The following is a 16,921-nucleotide window of genomic DNA, read 5'->3' as shown; positions in this document are numbered from 1 at the left end:
TAATATCCAATATTATTTCTCAACACTACAACAAATTTATAATGTTTCAAAAGCCAAATATGGTTATGATATTGATTATATTATTGCCGATTTGCAGGATATTGATATTCTGTATCCAATTTGGTATAAAGAAAAATATTTACAAAGTGATTTAAAATTAGAAAAATCGGATATTCATCTTTATAAAATAGATCGTTTAAAACGTATTTATAAAATTGAAAAATTTAATAGTCCTTCATCGTTGTTTTATCATTTATATTATTTTAATTATAAACAATTATATCATGCGCAGTCATGGACAAAAACTAAAAAACCAAAGGAACGCATTAAATCTTATAATGCCAATAATTTGGAATTATATATAAATAATTGTAAACGGCATATATTTTTAACAATATATTCTCCTAAAGATAATGATTATTTGGAAATATTAGATATTCTAAATGACAGTGTGAGAAAATTCAAAAAATTGCCATTGACATTTTTAAAAATAAATGCCGATTTAAATTATATCCCCTTGGAATACAAGTATCACAAATATCCTGTACATTTTTTTATACCACGGCACAATAAGCAGGTGGGTATTGTACGTTTTATAAGTCAGGAAAAATCAAAAGAAGAAATTTTAAATTTTTTACAAAATTGTTGTAGCATTAAATTTTAAATAAAAATAAAATAAAAAAACAAATAAATAAAACAAAATTTTCTCTGGGATATTTGGGCTGGGGATATGACAAAGGTTAAAGATGATATCAAAGGAGGTAAAGTTCTACATCCAATTTTAGTACAGATCGTCAAACAAAAAATTGAGAGAATATTGTATTGAGTAACAAAATTATAATTTTTAACATTTTTAAAAAAATTTTACGTTATTTGTATTGTGACGAAATCACCCCCTAAACGTCAATTTAGTAGGATGCGGTCAATGGGGGTCTTAATCTACACTAAATTTTACTATAGGTTTCAAAACAAAGCAATCCCATATATAGAATATTGAACAATAAAATAAAAACATTTAAATTGTAACTCCAAATTTTCGGCTTTAAAATGATACCGATATTGCCTCAGTGAATTTAAAAAAAAAAAAAATTACGTGAAAATACAAGGGTCCAAACGGAACTTTGGAGGCCCATATCTCCGGAAATACCGATTTCCACAAGAAAAAAGTATACTGCTGTAATCAGGGTAAAAATTTCAAAACGATCTGGGTGGGGGCTTTAAACTAGACTTGTTCCGAACTTATAGCAACCAAATTCTGGTCATCTCAAATATTGTAATGGTGTCATTTTTAGAGATTTAAAAAATAATGGTCGGAAACTCACCGGAATGAGGGCAAAGGACATCAATTACTCTTCGGATTTATTCTAATTAGAAAAGATATTGAGCGTTATTATTATTTAACACAACAACAATATTCAAATGTACTTACCGAAAATTGGGGACCCATAACTTTAAATTGGTCATCCATACTGCTTTAAATTGCCTTAGAAAGTCCCGCAAAACTTGGAGATATGGATATCCACAAGAAAAAGTTTATATTTGTGATCATGGTTCCTACATATGGTAAAAATGTCCAAACCATCCGCTATTGGAACTTGAGTCATTCATTTTCCAACTAAATCATAAAACTTGTCATACATGAAACAACACCACACACACACACACACACACACAACGAACTTTTGCCAAAGATTTTTACTTCACTAATTTTCTTCGCGAATTTCATTGATTTTATTCTAAATTTCACTGGAATTATTAACTATAATACTTTTTTATTCGTATTCACTAAAAATTAATAATATTTTCCGCATTTAATATTGAAATATTTGCAATTTAACGTTCACGAGTAAATTTGCACCAACCGATTGTTGCGCTTGTTTTTGTTTCTTCTTCCCCGCAATACATTCACAGGGGAATGATAGCACACAAGGTGGTTTTGTTTGACGGTGACAAGGCAACTAATTAAACGCGTGATCATTGGACGTTATGCAATTAAATGTGACAGAAAAAAAATGTAGTAAATTTATAAAAAGAATTAAAATTTTGAAATGTAAATTGTGATTAAAATATAAAAGACTGTATTTCAAATTATAAATAGAAATAAAATTTTGAAATGTAAATTGTGATTAAAATACCAAAGACTGTATTTCCAAGAAATTGTACTTTGAGTTTTTTTTTCAATTGAACCAAAATCTTAAAGAAGTATTGTCAATCGAGATCTTTTTCTAAACTAAATTTTACTAGAGGTAATCAAATAAAACAAAATCATAGATATAATATTTAGCAATAAAATGTAGACATTTAAATTTGCTATAAAAATACCACCCTATTTAGGGTTAATGTGATACGTTTTCGTTTTTGGGCCGAAATCTCATTCAAACTTTAATTTACATGGGTGATGTCAATGAATGTCATATTATACACAATATTTTACTATAGAATACCTGACAAATATATATATATATATATATATAAATATATAATATTTAGCAATAAAGACATTCGATTTTGTTTACGTTAATTTCTTAGATTTTCTCGTATGGGTTAAATTCACCCTCTAAACTTCAAGGATGCAGTCAATGGAGGACTTATTCTACACTAAATTTGACAATAGGTCACCAAACAACAGGAATCGATACATATAATAATTATCAATAAAATATTGATTTTAATTTGGACATAAAAAGAAGACAACTTTCTTAAGTTATGCTTGTTTTTCGATTTGAGACGAAATCTCCTTCAAAACTTCAATTTAAAGGGCTGTTGTCAATGGCGATCTTATTCTACACTAAATTTTACCATATTAAACAATAAAATAATTATATTCAAATTTGGTCATTAAGAATACAATGTTATCTTGGGGTAATTTTGTATATTTTTTGTTATAGTCCAAAATCTCACTCTAAACTTCAAATTAGAAGGATGCAATACACTTAACAACAGAAAGTGGTAAATATAATATTTAATAACATTTCATTTGATATATATATATATATATATGTTGCGTATTGTTGCCAATGGGAATTGTATTCTTCACTAAATGTCTGCAAACAAACCAAAGCTCTAGTTATAATATTTAACAATAATATATAAAGGTTTATATTGGTTGATAATAAACAAAAAAATCTATGAAAAATTTCGTATGTTTTTCGAATTGCCCCGAAATCTTCGTCAGAACATGAATTTAGAGATGTGACGCCAATGGGGTATTTATTCTATACAAAATTCTACTATAGGTCACCAAACAAACCAAAGCGGTAGATATAATATTTAACAATACAAACTTGACATTTAATTGCGTATGGACATTATTTTTAGGTTATTTTGACATTGTGGGAACAACTTACTCTTCAGTTTTGTTTTGTTTATCACACTTTTGTTCGTTTTTTAATAAAAAACTTATTTTAGTTATTTCCTTAAAAATATGCGTATATTTTTTATTAAAAAAAAATAATATCGTTCCAAAAAATATGTATCGCAAAAAATTAATTAAGAATGTGTGTATCTATATACTAATTAAATAATATTAATAAAAATAAACAACAATTTTTTATGTGTTTTAACTTAAATTGTACTAACTATAAAATTATTTACAATATATATTTTGAAAACAAGGTATAATTAACTAAAACAAAAATAGTCTTTTAAAACAAAAAAAAATGTAACAGTTATTAAATTATCCTGCGTTTAATAACCACATTGAATGTGCATGTATGTATGTGTGTGTGATTTTTTAACTAGACTTGGCTGGTAGCCATTGGATTTGTTTCAATTTATCATATATACTAAAGTAGAGAGCTGTTGTCAGACTTGATTTAAGTAGTGTGGGAGCAACACCCTTATATAGTCCACGAACGCCCTCCTGTTTGATCGTTTCGCGTAAACAGCTATAGACACCGGTACAGCGTATATTTTGTCCGAATGTTTGACGATTCGATTCGAAACCTTGTATTTGTAAACGTTTCTTGATCAAATCAAAGGGATAGACAATGGTTTTCGACAGCATGCCAGATGAGGCGCCCATTATCAAAAGAGTCCAGGTGGGAAGTTGGCTGAAAGACAAATACAAAATGGAAATTTCAATTAAAATGAAGAAAAACTTTGACAATATTTAAAGAATTCCCAGGATTTTTTTTGGAAATACATTCGAATGGATATGATCAAAGTTTAACGTTAAAAAAATCTGCATATTTTCCTCACCTCCTTTCCTCCACGTGGAACATTTTACATGCCGACTGGGAAAATAATCTATAGAACATAAAATTGGAACCCATGAGCGGTGTTATTTGCAACAGAGCTGATGAGAGGCCACGATACATGCCGCGTGGTCCTTCATTGCGTATTATCGATGCCACCGCCCGTGTAGCATTACGATAACCCTTACTTGTATCCTGAGCAATTAGACGCGTACGTATCACATCTAATGGTGTTGAAATTATCACAGCCGTACTGCCAGCAATCGCACCACACACAAAATTGGATAGATTTGGTTTATCCTTCAGATAGGTGGTCTGTTTGGCATACAAACTCAGCTGTTCGTATGTCCAGAATTGTGATATCCCATACATAACACTAAGCACCTGGGCCGGATTGTGACCTTTCCAGAAGGCTAAAAGACCCTCCTCCCTGAATATTGTCTTCACCGCTTGGCTAATGGAAACATATTTGGATTTTTTAGCTGCCGCTGTGAGGGGATCAAAACCAATTGGTTCGACTTGTAATTGGAAACGAATTTTCAACACATCAAACGGTTGGCAGGTGGATCTGGTAATAGCTGCTGCCAAGCCACCGGCAATAATTTGTTGTAACTGTTCCCTTTTGCTGTGTGTACGTTTTTTGGCCGGAGATTTGGGCTGTTCCAATGGTGTTGTCGCCGTTGTCGCTGTGTTAGCTGTTGTACTCACTTGTGGTGTCATCTTTAAAATAATTTCTTGTCAGTCGTCGTTGCCTCCTATCCAAATTGTTTACTCTGTGAGGAACAGTGAGTGAGGTGAGGTTGTTTTCTTGTGCGTTGTGTTGTGTGCAAGCAATAACTCGCAACTGAGGATTTTAAGTTTCACTTTTTTCTTTCTTCTTTCTTGTCGTTGAATGTATGAATGAATGAAATGTTTGAGTGTGTGTCAGTGTCGTCTACAGGTATTGTTTGTTATGCGCCGTTGTCGTCGTTGTTGTTGTATGTTGAGACGTTACGCTAAGGTATTTTAGACAATATGAAGTAATAGTTCATTACGTCCACTGCCAGATAAGGTTGTACAGATCATCGGAGTCAAAATTCACAGTGTTGATGATAGCTTTTATTTTAGAAAATGTTTTTTAGTTATTTTTTATTTTGTGAAGCTGGAAAAAGAAAAAAAAGATTTTATTTAAATTATAAAATAAAGGCTTTGTATATTTTGTTATATTGTTTTTTAGAAGTCCACATAGGTCAGAATAGAGATCTTTCTGTATTGAAGAGATAAAAATCTAGGAATTTTGTTTAAAGAATATTTGAGGTTAATGTGGAATGAGGTTAAAATCTAACTCAAGTCTACAATTTAGAAAGATGCTATTAGTGGAGGTCAAGTTTAGATCGCCACACAATAGAAAATAATAAATGTAATATAAAGCAATTTAGTAGTGACATTCAAATTAAAAATAAAAACAAAAACATTTTCTGACAATAATTTGATATATTATTTTTCGAATTGAGCCGAGATCTTCTACTAATGTAGTACACATACACATTTTATTGTGGTTCACCAAAAATATTTTTGAGAATAATTTGCTACATTGTTTTTTTTCGAATTGAGTCGAGATCTCCTTCAAAACTTCAAATTTATCGAAATTTTATTAATGTAGGTTATATTCTAGACTAAATTTTATTATGGGTCACCAAACAGCTGAAAACTGAAGATATAATATTTGGCCATAAAAGGTTAATATAGTAAGTTTTTTGTTTCACTATAGGTCACCGAACAAACCAAAATCGTAGATATCATATTTAGCAAATATAGCCATTTTAATTTGATATAAAAAAAAGAATTTTTAAGGTTAATTTGACAAGTTTTTGGTTTTGGCCAAAATTGCCTTTAAAACTTCAATTTAGGAAGGTGATGACAATGAAGGTCATATTCTATACTAAATTTCACTAGAGGTCATCGAACTACTCAAAACTGTAGATATAATATTGGGCAAAAAATATAGCCATTTAAATTTGGTATAAAAAATAATTTTAAGGTTAATTTGGTAAGTTTTTATTCTTGGCCAAAATTGCCTTCAAAACTTCAATTTAGAGGGGTGATGTCAATGAAGGTCAAATTCTACACTAAATATCACTAGAGGTCATCGAACAACTCAAAACTGTGGATATAATATTTAGCAATAAAATATAGTCATATGGTAGATAAAAGAACAATTTTTAGGGTTAATTTGCAAGTTTTTGGTTTTGCCCAAAATGTCTTTCAAAAATTCAATTTAGGTGGGTGATGTCAATGAAGGTTATTTTCTACACTAAATTTCACTATAGGTAATATAGGTAACAACTCAAAACTGTGGATATAATATTTAGCAAAAAAAATATAGGCATATAAATTTGGGTTATTTTGGAAGGTTAATGTTTTAGGTTTTATGCCAAAATCTTCTTCTATTCTTCACTTCAGAAGTATGACGTCAATGGAGGTCAAATTCTACACTAAATTTCAAACATTCCAAACTGTAGTTGTAATATTTATCAATAGAATAGAGACCTTCAAATTGGTCATTAAAAATATATTTTTGTGAGGTTAGATTTTTACGTTGGGTAATTAAAAAATAATTGTATCTGAAGTAATTTAGTACATTTTCTTGTATGGGCCAAACTCTTCCCTAAAACCTAAATATAGAGAAGTGATATTAATGGAGATCTTATTATACGTTAAATTTTACTATAGGCTACCAAACAACTCAAAACTGTAGATATAACCTTTAGCAAGAAAAGTTATGCTTTCATTTTTTTTAACCTCCACAATTCAGAAAAAACAATCTTTCGAAAAATCAACGTTTCGGATAGTAAATAAAATATATTATTTAAAAAAATCAGAACTCAAATAGTCCTTGATTAACATTCCCTAAAATCAACGCTTCTGATACGTCTTTGAAAAGGTTCTTAAAAAATCCGCCCTCCGATAGTCTTTGAAAAAATATTCTTACCTTTAAAATGTCATTTACCTATATGAGCGTGGAATCAGAATGAGACATTTTAAGGTATATTAAAATGTCTCGTTCGGATTCCACGCTCAAATAAGTAAATTTCATTTTAAGGTATTTCTAAAAAGAGTTTTTATTAGTCTTTCTGTGAATGCATGCAACTTCGTTTTTGAATTTCCATTGAAATATTCTCATCACAAATCAATGACTAAATTTTCATTGAAAAAAGGGTGTGTTTGTTTTTTGTTTGTTATTTCTTTGTAAAGTTATTTGCCCTTGAAATTTTAATAAACTATTTTCGATTGATTTGGGTGATAAAACAACAAAATGAAAACCGTTTGCTGTGCACACAAAACCAAATTCAAATTTATGTTAATTATCTGAGGATATACACGAACAAACACGACGACAAATATTCCAACAAAAATGTATGGCCTATCCAACCACAGCATTTTTTCCTCTTATTTCAACATTTTGCCATAACATAAATATTGCGAAAATTAAATAAAAACAAATAGTTTATTTATGTTCGGCCGCCTTCGAGATAATACAATGGATGGCATTTACGCACTTCTGTTGTCTAAATGACAGGTGTTAAATATTTAAATAACAATTTTGACATTCACAGCTCACACCTTCTCTGTCTGGATCGGAGCATCTTAGACAAACGATGTTATATGTAGTGTCATCTACTATGTGGTATGTTGTATGTATGTGGAAACGGAGGCCCAATACTAAGCCTAGAAAGAAGTGTACGCCTGCATGCGCTTGATCAGCGATGCGTACGTGAGATTGGTAAATGACAATTCGAAACCATTATAATAAGATATCTTTAGATATGCCATAAGGTTAATTAGAAAATTGCCTAGGTATCAAATAATTATCTGGAAAAAATCATGATTCGAAGTACAGATTATGATTACAAAATTGTAAGTGGAAAACAAAACAATTATAAATAATAATACACAATAGCATAACAACGACATTATTAGCAACACGTATTTATAATTATAGTTTAAATATGTAACTGTATTACATTAAATTTATAGTATACAAACGTATATAGTCTTATGTCTTACCTGCACAAAAATGTTGGCATAAACTGCACAATTATCCAATGTGCATTCAAAAGAAAGTTTTCAAAATTGTTTTTTAGACTGTAATCGAATCCATTCCAAATTTGTTGCTGTTGTTGTATTCTTCTGCTATAGCAAATATCAATACACTATAATCGCTATAATACGCTGCATTGCCAGAGTTCGTTTGTACGCCCGTTTCGTCGTCGTAGCCGTATCATAATAAACAAAAACACTTTATATTCCTTATCAGCATATTCCGCTTAGGTAATAATTTCAGTTTAAGCCTCCTCTTCGATAAGCACCTGTTACAATACTGATCATTGCTGGGGGGCTTTTGTTGGTTGTCAGTCAAGCCGAGTTTTGCTTTATTTTGAGTGTAAATGCTGGTTCATTCATTCATGCTCTTTCAGTTTTTTTTATTTCTCAACTTTCTTTTTTTCTTCTGCGGACGAACCAATCAACCAGCTAGCCGGACTAGCTGCTCATCCAAGACACCGCCACCACCAGCACAATATTAAGGCTTGGCAAAACGCCACCGACTTGACTAATAATCACCAATGACAGTTATAAGCCATTCATTAAAAAAAACAACGACTCTTCTTCACTCCAATGGCCCTTTGCTTTGTGTGTCGGGGCTCTTTTTTGTTTGCTTGCGAGCTTTTAAAACGCTCTTCACTCTCTACTGTGGAACGTTCAAAGGGGTCAGGTTATATTAGCCGCCTGTTATCTGTTATTGTTTTATTATTGGCTTGTAAAGTAAAAAACAAGTTACGTCAAAAGTGAAATTTTCCCTTCCAGTAGATCTTAAAATACCAAAACAACAACGAATGAACGTTTCAAAGGTAAACAAATCGCACCACATGTTCACTGTGACCATTCACAATAGCAAGGCAATCAGCTGTTAATACAGAGATGTATTTTATTTGGTGATACACTATAAAAAATTATTATCTTAAACCAGTAGGGAAAGTAGTATTGTCGGACTATATGATACCTATCACCACTTTGGGTATATTCTACATATGAATCCTAACAGAAGTCGATTTTCGATAATGTGATCTTTATTTATATAAAAAACGACTAAAATCAATCCCTACCCATGCAATTCTGCAACCTATGCTAAATTTTTTTAACATGAATAGGTGGAAATTATATATTGAAGTTATGCTATATCTAAATCTGAACCGATTTCAAGGAAGCTTGCTCGGGATTAATTTATATTTATTTCAGTACGTTGTTTCAAGAGGCCTAGCTATGGGTCTTTAGTGCACCATTTACTTAAAATTGGAAGAAAATATATATAGGAGCTATATGTATATGTAAATTTCAAGAAAACTTGGCTTTGGTACACTATTTTCCTAAAATCGAATGATAAATGCGACCTGTACTTTGTTTACAATTTAACATCAACATACGGACGGGCATGCATAAATCGACTCAGAAAGTGATTCTATGCATATTCACAGTCATAATACCCTGTACCACAGTATGGTGAAGGGTATAAAAAAGTGGTATAAAACTGTTATACCTACATACATACATGGGTACATCGACATAGAATTGTATTCGTATCGAATATTTCGAAGTATGTATTACAAATTCACTTTATGCTGGAGTGTATACAAATATTCGTAGATTAATTAATACATTTGTCTTGGTTCCTTTATTGTTTTATATATTTTATAAAAATACAAAAAAAGTTTGTATACATGTATATATATATAGAGTTGTGTAAATATATATATATATATATATATATATCAAGTGAGATATATAAAAGAAATGCAATATAATAGTTGAAAAAAATCGTATAATAGTTAAAAAAAAGTTTATGAAGACTTATTGTTTCATTTCCAGCCGATATTTGCAGCTGGATCGGTTTGAGTGGGTTCATAGTCAGGTGGTATGCTAAAACCTAAAACTTCAAGAGATGGTTGATGAGTTGGACCCGAACGATTTGTATTTGGCTGTTGGACAGCAGCTGGTGATGGCATGGAAGGTGCCGTGGCTGGTGGGGCAGTTGGTATTATATTCGATTTGGGTGGAGTTGGTGTAACCGGCGGAACTGGTTGCACTGGAGGATAGAGATTATTTGCCGCGGCGGCTGGGGGTGGGGCCGATGGGCCGGGTGCTGCTGTACCATTAACACCCAACTCACCATCATTTAAAAATACCGGATATCTGGGTTTAAATGTATTGCTTTCAAATTGTTCGGAGCGTACATCTTCTTCGAACATGGGAGGAGCTGGGCGAGAGAAATTTTCAAACAATTAATAATATTTGTAATAAAATAAGAGAGTGTACGACTTACGCAGTGGTTTATATACCGGTCCCCGACCTGGTTGGGCCGTAATCGCATCCGTTTCAATTGTACTTGCAAATATCGGCACCGTGCCAATTGTCAGCGGAAATTCAATTATCAAATCTCCATGAATCCGTGAAACCTTGGCAATAAATTTCAATGTATAACTAACTTTAATAATACTGCAGCTTTCTAGGGAAGTTGGTGTTGTTGAGGGTATTTGTAAAAATTCATTGAATTCGGCTTTATTAAATTTCACCACTTCGCCGCAATGATTGTCGGCAACTTTAATTTCGGTTTCCTTGGTTTTTGTTTCGGGCGAACGACTCGTGTAGATGACTTTTTTCATTAGACGCACCTTAACATCGGAACAATGGACATCGGATTGATTATCGAGAACTATATTAAAGCGTATTTTTTGTCCCGGGGCATAGGCACTAAATGGTGCCTTGGCGGTCATTACCATAGGACCTTTACTGCCACAACAGAGACTCCAACAGAAGGTTTTCTCTTCGATTTTATGCAAAGGTTTCTAAAATGAAGATAGGGAGAGAGGAAGTGAAGGATTGATGAGTTAATTATGAAGAAAAAAAAAAGATTTTAATTTTTAATTTAATTTATTACATATTTTGGTAACCAAGCTAATATAGCTTATAGATTTTATAGACTTTTTACTTACCCCATGATTTGGATTTAAATTCAAATCGTATGGCGATATAACGGTATAAGCCTGCTTAAACACATTGTTATAGCGCATAACACGGTCTATGGTCAGGGTGACTTCATGTTGTATTTGACCCCAGGCCCCATTAAATGACGTTGGAGCATTTGGTGGTATGGAACCTTGAAATGGGAAGACATATTTACCAGCCGGCAATTCCAATTGCGAGCCACCACTTTGCCCGTAGACAAATTTATCATTCGAATAATAGATTTCCGATGCTGAATATGTTTCCAGGGCCTTCTGCCGATTACCCTGAGCATCTTGTTTGGTGATATTTTCCGTCCAGCGTACTTCTGAGAAACCGCTTATGCTAATCGAAATGGCTAAAAGGAAAAGGAAAGAAATAAAAATTAAAAAGTGGTGAAACTAGTTTTTGAAAAAATGCTTAATTATGAGATGATTAGAATGCAATACACTCTGGTATTTATAGACAATGTGAATTGCATGAGGAAAAAATGTTATTTTCTTTATCTTAATGGATTTTCAAATACACACTTGAGCCAATACTTTAGGCTTTGGATGTGAATTTCTATTTTTATCCAATTCGTATATCAATTACCAGCCAGCCACAATAGAGGATGAGGGTGCTGCCTCCATGCTGATCATGCAATGACCTCCAATTATTTAATTAAATTCTTTTGTAGGTTTGGAACGCCCGAATTAAGAGCAATAACAATAAGTATTAAGTCATTAAGTAGCATTGGACATAATTGATGTCAACACTATTACGAGATAGACACGAGATGAAATTCGGACAGATGATCTCAAGATAAGAAAGAGGAACTGAAATGCCTTCTATCTTTGAAGACACATAAAAAAACTAAATTGAAACTTGGAGTACCATGTAATGAAGTTTTTGGAATCGATCATGGCCCTTTGGAATAAATTGAATTGAAAATTTAGAACCAGAGGAATTCTCTTTACCTACTCCCCCCTTTGAAAAGCGGAAGTTTTCGAACTGATTTTTCTTTGGCTATTACATACACAATTTTTACATGTAATGTGTTATTCTTTGAAAGCCATTCAAAACCATTTGTGTATGTGTACAAATTAAAACTTATATTTAAATATTGTTATATTAATTTTTTTCTGTTTTGTAATTATAAACCAATCTAATTAATGGTTCAACAGAAAAACAAAAAAAATGTAATTAAAATACCACAACAAAAACAAATTGTTCGGCATAGATTGGTTTCTCACACAATCAGCAGAACTGAAAATAAAACTGGTTTTGTTGGACGTTCATGGTTTATTTCAGTTGAAACAGTTTTGTGGACATGCCGATATTCTGGAATATAATTCTACACCTAGATGAATTATGGCCGATTGTAGTTGAGCTCAAGGGGGTTGGTATGATAAATTGAGTTTCTAGCAAGAAAAAGAAAATAGCATTGACGAAATGAAAGAGACTTTTTTAAAGTACCATTAAAAAATATGTTTGTGTTCCAAATTTAAAAAATCAATATCCATTGAAAATTGAATGAGGATAAAACTCATAGGAAAAGAACTACATATTGTCAGCTGAAATGCAAAAAGGCGTAACTAACAAAAAATTGAAAATTGACTTTTTGAATGAATATTGTGAATGTCTTTGTGTTGACAAAGTTTTACAAAACTTCAATTAACAAAAAACAAAAAGTTTTTTATTTGATAAATGCAAAAAGGCGTAACTAACAAAAAATTCAAATTTTTACTTAATTGTTATGACTGTCATTAAACTAAATAACTAAATTTGTTAAAAAAATAATAGTCTTTTGTTTTTTCATTTCACATGACGTGTTTATAGTTTTCATTCAAAACAGTTTTTTGCTTCTCCTACACAATTATGCTTTTGTTAGTTACGCCTTTTTTTATTTTAGCTAACGATATACTATAAAAAACATCGGAACTTTGGAAGCTTATAGCTCTGGATGTAATCAGCGACCTTACTGGTACCCTCTTTAACCTCTGATATTTAAATCCCTAATACAACGATGGAAAAATATTGAAATAAACGACGTTAGGTTCGGCTGGACGAAACTATATAAACCCCAAAGCTAATAGAACCTTTATATAGAGATTATGCCATTTCAAATTGTCTGCTAATACTTGAAACACTTGGCTATGTACCTCAACATATTGAAATTTTAACTGATCCTGGCCATTATGCCAAAAGATGGATGTAGGTACCTATGTACATCGGAAAAAATCTATTAATTTGGAATATTTTGAGGTGGATCAAATATTTTGAGGTGTTGATAGCCCACCTCATGCTGAGGCTTATATGGCTGGATAGAAAAACATCAAAATGATCCATGACTGGTCTCCTAATATCTCTTTTTTCATCTAAATGGTAATATTTCCACATTTGGTTTGGTACCCATTTAGAACACGTATTTCCAGAACCTGCAAAAATTTTTCATTAATCGATATTCTTATTTTTTTTTTTCTTTAACATAGAACTGTTCATGTACTCATAAACTAGTAAAACTTTTGAAAAATATTGTCGGTGAATAGAAGGTCTTCTTAAGTTCTGGAACAGATCCAAATTTGAAAAGTTTTATCAGTTTTTGTCTTCGCTAACATTCACTTAGCTTCACAGGGCCTATTATATATTTATTTTGTAACAAATATTTAACTATTTTGCACATTTTATAACTACTTTCATTTAAATCCATGTCACGTCACATTTCCTTATTAAGGTAAAATCCACCAATTCTTCGAGGAAACTCATTTTAAATTGTTTTAATCGATTTTCTAATAAAATTCATTTCAATGTTCCATTTTCCCGCCATTTAATATTACATTACATTAGGGATCACAAGTAACAATTTGACACTTAGCTTAAGGTCAGCACCCTTTTAAAATGTAATTTTACTCTCATTCACACACCATACCTCGTATTGAGCCACACACACACACAGCTGAAGAGAATTTTAATGAGCAGCAGCTACGCAGCCAAATGTTTGATGACGATATAATTTTGTTTTTATTATTATAATTCAAAATGTTTGTATGTCGCCGCTTTAGAAATATATATGTATATATAAATATGTGAATGTTCTTGTCTACTTCTAATATCCGGAGCTGACGTAATCATAAACAATGCAATGCGTATAGTTTTATGAATTACAAGAAAAGGAAGAAGAATGAGCCCTTAATGACAGAGAGTAGTGATGACACATTGTAATTGCCAAATGGGAGAGAGTGGGGGGATAATTGCGTGTTATTTGCAATGGGGAAACATAAATTGTTTGACAATGGACCAACTTAAAGATGTTATTTGCGGACAATAAACTTTGAATTGGTATTCCGCAAAAAGAGCAGGAGAAGTTTATGGCCTGTTCCTGAAGCTGCAAGTATTTTGTTATTAAATTTTGTTCCTCAAATATTTATTGTTTTTATTCTGCAGTAGCACGTTTAATATTTTTAATTGTTAATTTTACTTACATCGTATTGTCTTTGGTCGCGTTGTCACCAATTCGGCTGTCCCAGACACCACTTGACCGGCATAATAAACACCAAATGGATTATTATCAAAGGTAATGGTACATTTACTGCTAGACATTGTGGATTATTTGAATTCTATTTTAAATTATTTTTTAAATTTATTTGAACTTTACACAATAAATGTAATAAATCAAAATTACTTAATTCGTTTTTTTCTTCCTTTTGCTAAATTGATCTGTCTAGTCGGAAAACTGGTCTATACATAGCCCCCAAACAAAAAGATCCAAATACAAGGTCAGTGTACACTACACAAACACACACACACTTCTTTACAACATCTTCAGCATATTTAAATGGTCTTTTGTTTGTTTATTGTTGTAATTCATTTGTTGTTGTTATTGTTGTTTCAAAGGGAATTCAAAATCACACACGCAAAATTAGTTTTCTTTGTAATTTTACTGTCGCTTTGTTTGGTATTTTCGTTTTGTGCACCCGGCTTCCCGACTAGTTTTACGTTTAGTTCGCGCCGCGTCGGCCACCATTCACTATCAACTCCACTGAGATACTGAAAAATTGAACTTGAAATAGAAAACTTTGTGGGCTTCTTTCTGTCATCCAATTCATCCGCATAAATACAAACATATATATGTAGAGTAGATGAATGTACGTGTTCATATGTATGTACATATATATATCCACATTAAACAATGGGATTCCTGCTTCTGATACCGGCCGCTTAGTTTTGTTTTTTTATAAAACCAGACTTGTGGGACATGAGCGAATTAAGACAGTAATCCGTTATTAAAAATGATAAAGATTTAATAAATATTTATTTAAAAAAATATAAATTTCAGGCAAGAGAAGAACGATTTTGAATTTCAAACGGAAAAAGATACACGTGATGGAGATCTTCGAATTTTTAAACAAATTAAAATGTCGTTAAGTTCAATAAAAATGAACTTTTTCGGTACAACAATTTTGAATTTGGTGGTTCCAATTTCGAAATAAAATAAAATTCAAATTGTAGTTGAAAATCTCAACAATTTTACTAGTCCCGATTTTTAGTATATGAAACATTAGGTTCGTTCGTTTACTTAATAATTTGTACGAATTTGTACAAATTATTACAAAATGTTGTTCGTTTACCCAAAAGTCCAGTAAAAGAGAGTGAATTGAGAGAGCAGATTTGACAGTTGTGTTACTGAGTATTTGCAAATTCTTACAAGGAAAATTTACTCAGTAAGAATTTTCTTGTACCATCAGCTGATATTTAATCAGCTGTTTTGTTATGTTTTGTAAACAAACAAAAAATTGTTCTCAAGAAAATTGATTGTTTTGTGAATTTTATTTTGATTTTGTATCATTAAATACCAAAATGGATGAAGAAAACGCAAGTATTTAAAAATAAGAGTAATAAGAGTAATTGGCGAACGATTTTTTAGGTTCCAAATCGAAACAAAAAAGTGTGCATCCCTAACATGTCTGGAACACCATCGGTTATGTCCACCCCCATATCAATTGCAGATACAGGAATAACAGGTCACAACCCTTTTAAATGTTTATGGGGAACAAACAACATCAATTTTCCGCTTGTTATCCATTTTTCTAAGAAAAATGCTGTTTTATAGTTTGCGCCAATTTGTTTGTTGTTTTAATCAGCTGTGTCGAAACAATCTTTTTACTGGATGTTGTTCGTTTACTTTTTGCAGTTTTCTCTCTTGAAAAGGAAAAATTCGTATTTACTCTCTGCAAATTCTTACTGAGTAAATATTACTGGGAAAGTAAACGAACGAACCTATTATAACACATTAGGTTCGTTCGTTTACTCAATAATTTGTACAAATTATTAAAAAATTTTATTCGTTAACCCAAAAGTCCAAGAAAGAGAGTGAGTTGAGAGAGCAGCTTTGACAGTTGTGTTACTGAGTATTTGCAAATTCTTACAAGAAAAAATTACTCAGTAAGAATTTTATCGTACCATCAGCTGATATTTAATCAGCTGTTTTGAGGTAAATTCTTCATTTCGGTATTAACAAGCGGCTCTTAATGCCATAAAATCCTGTTACGTCAAATCTGAGGCCGTCCTCAAGTGTAGAACACTTTGGAAGAACTTACTTACAGCTATCGGCTGTGTTGGTTACCAGGACACCGTGACATCATGGGTAATGAAAGAGCAGACGAATTAGCTAGACGAGGATCTCAATCTACAGATCTAGCAATTGA

At 31.7% G+C, this 16,921-nt stretch overlaps 2 protein-coding genes across 2 annotated transcripts; both read right to left on the bottom strand.

Moving 5' to 3' along the window:
- Positions 1-3,733: 3,733 nt before the first annotated feature.
- LOC133332337 (mitochondrial thiamine pyrophosphate carrier) lies at positions 3,734-4,916 on the bottom strand. Its single transcript, XM_061540736.1, has 2 exons — positions 4,201-4,916; positions 3,734-4,052 (listed from the first exon to the last, which is right to left on the bottom strand). Exons 1-2 carry the CDS (start codon positions 4,914-4,916, stop codon positions 3,734-3,736), a joined length of 1,035 nt encoding a protein of 344 aa, XP_061396720.1.
- Positions 4,917-10,090: 5,174 nt separating this feature from the next.
- LOC133332336 (arrestin domain-containing protein 3) lies at positions 10,091-14,816 on the bottom strand. The gene is made up of 4 exons (XM_061540735.1): positions 14,699-14,816; positions 11,225-11,592; positions 10,555-11,077; positions 10,091-10,488 (listed from the first exon to the last, which is right to left on the bottom strand). The coding sequence occupies exons 1-4, from the start codon at positions 14,814-14,816 to the stop codon at positions 10,091-10,093; spliced, it is 1,407 nt and encodes a 468-aa protein (XP_061396719.1).
- Between the last annotated feature and the right edge of the window lie 2,105 nt (positions 14,817-16,921).

Source organism: Musca vetustissima, unplaced genomic scaffold (assembly GCF_032173495.1).
Source record: "Musca vetustissima isolate MV318-11 ecotype Yass unplaced genomic scaffold, APGP_CSIRO_Mvet_v1 utg4395, whole genome shotgun sequence".
Lineage (NCBI taxonomy): Eukaryota > Metazoa > Arthropoda > Insecta > Diptera > Muscidae > Musca > Musca vetustissima.
The sequence above is the reverse complement of the archived record's forward strand: the minus strand, read 5'-3'. Positions and strand labels throughout refer to the sequence as shown.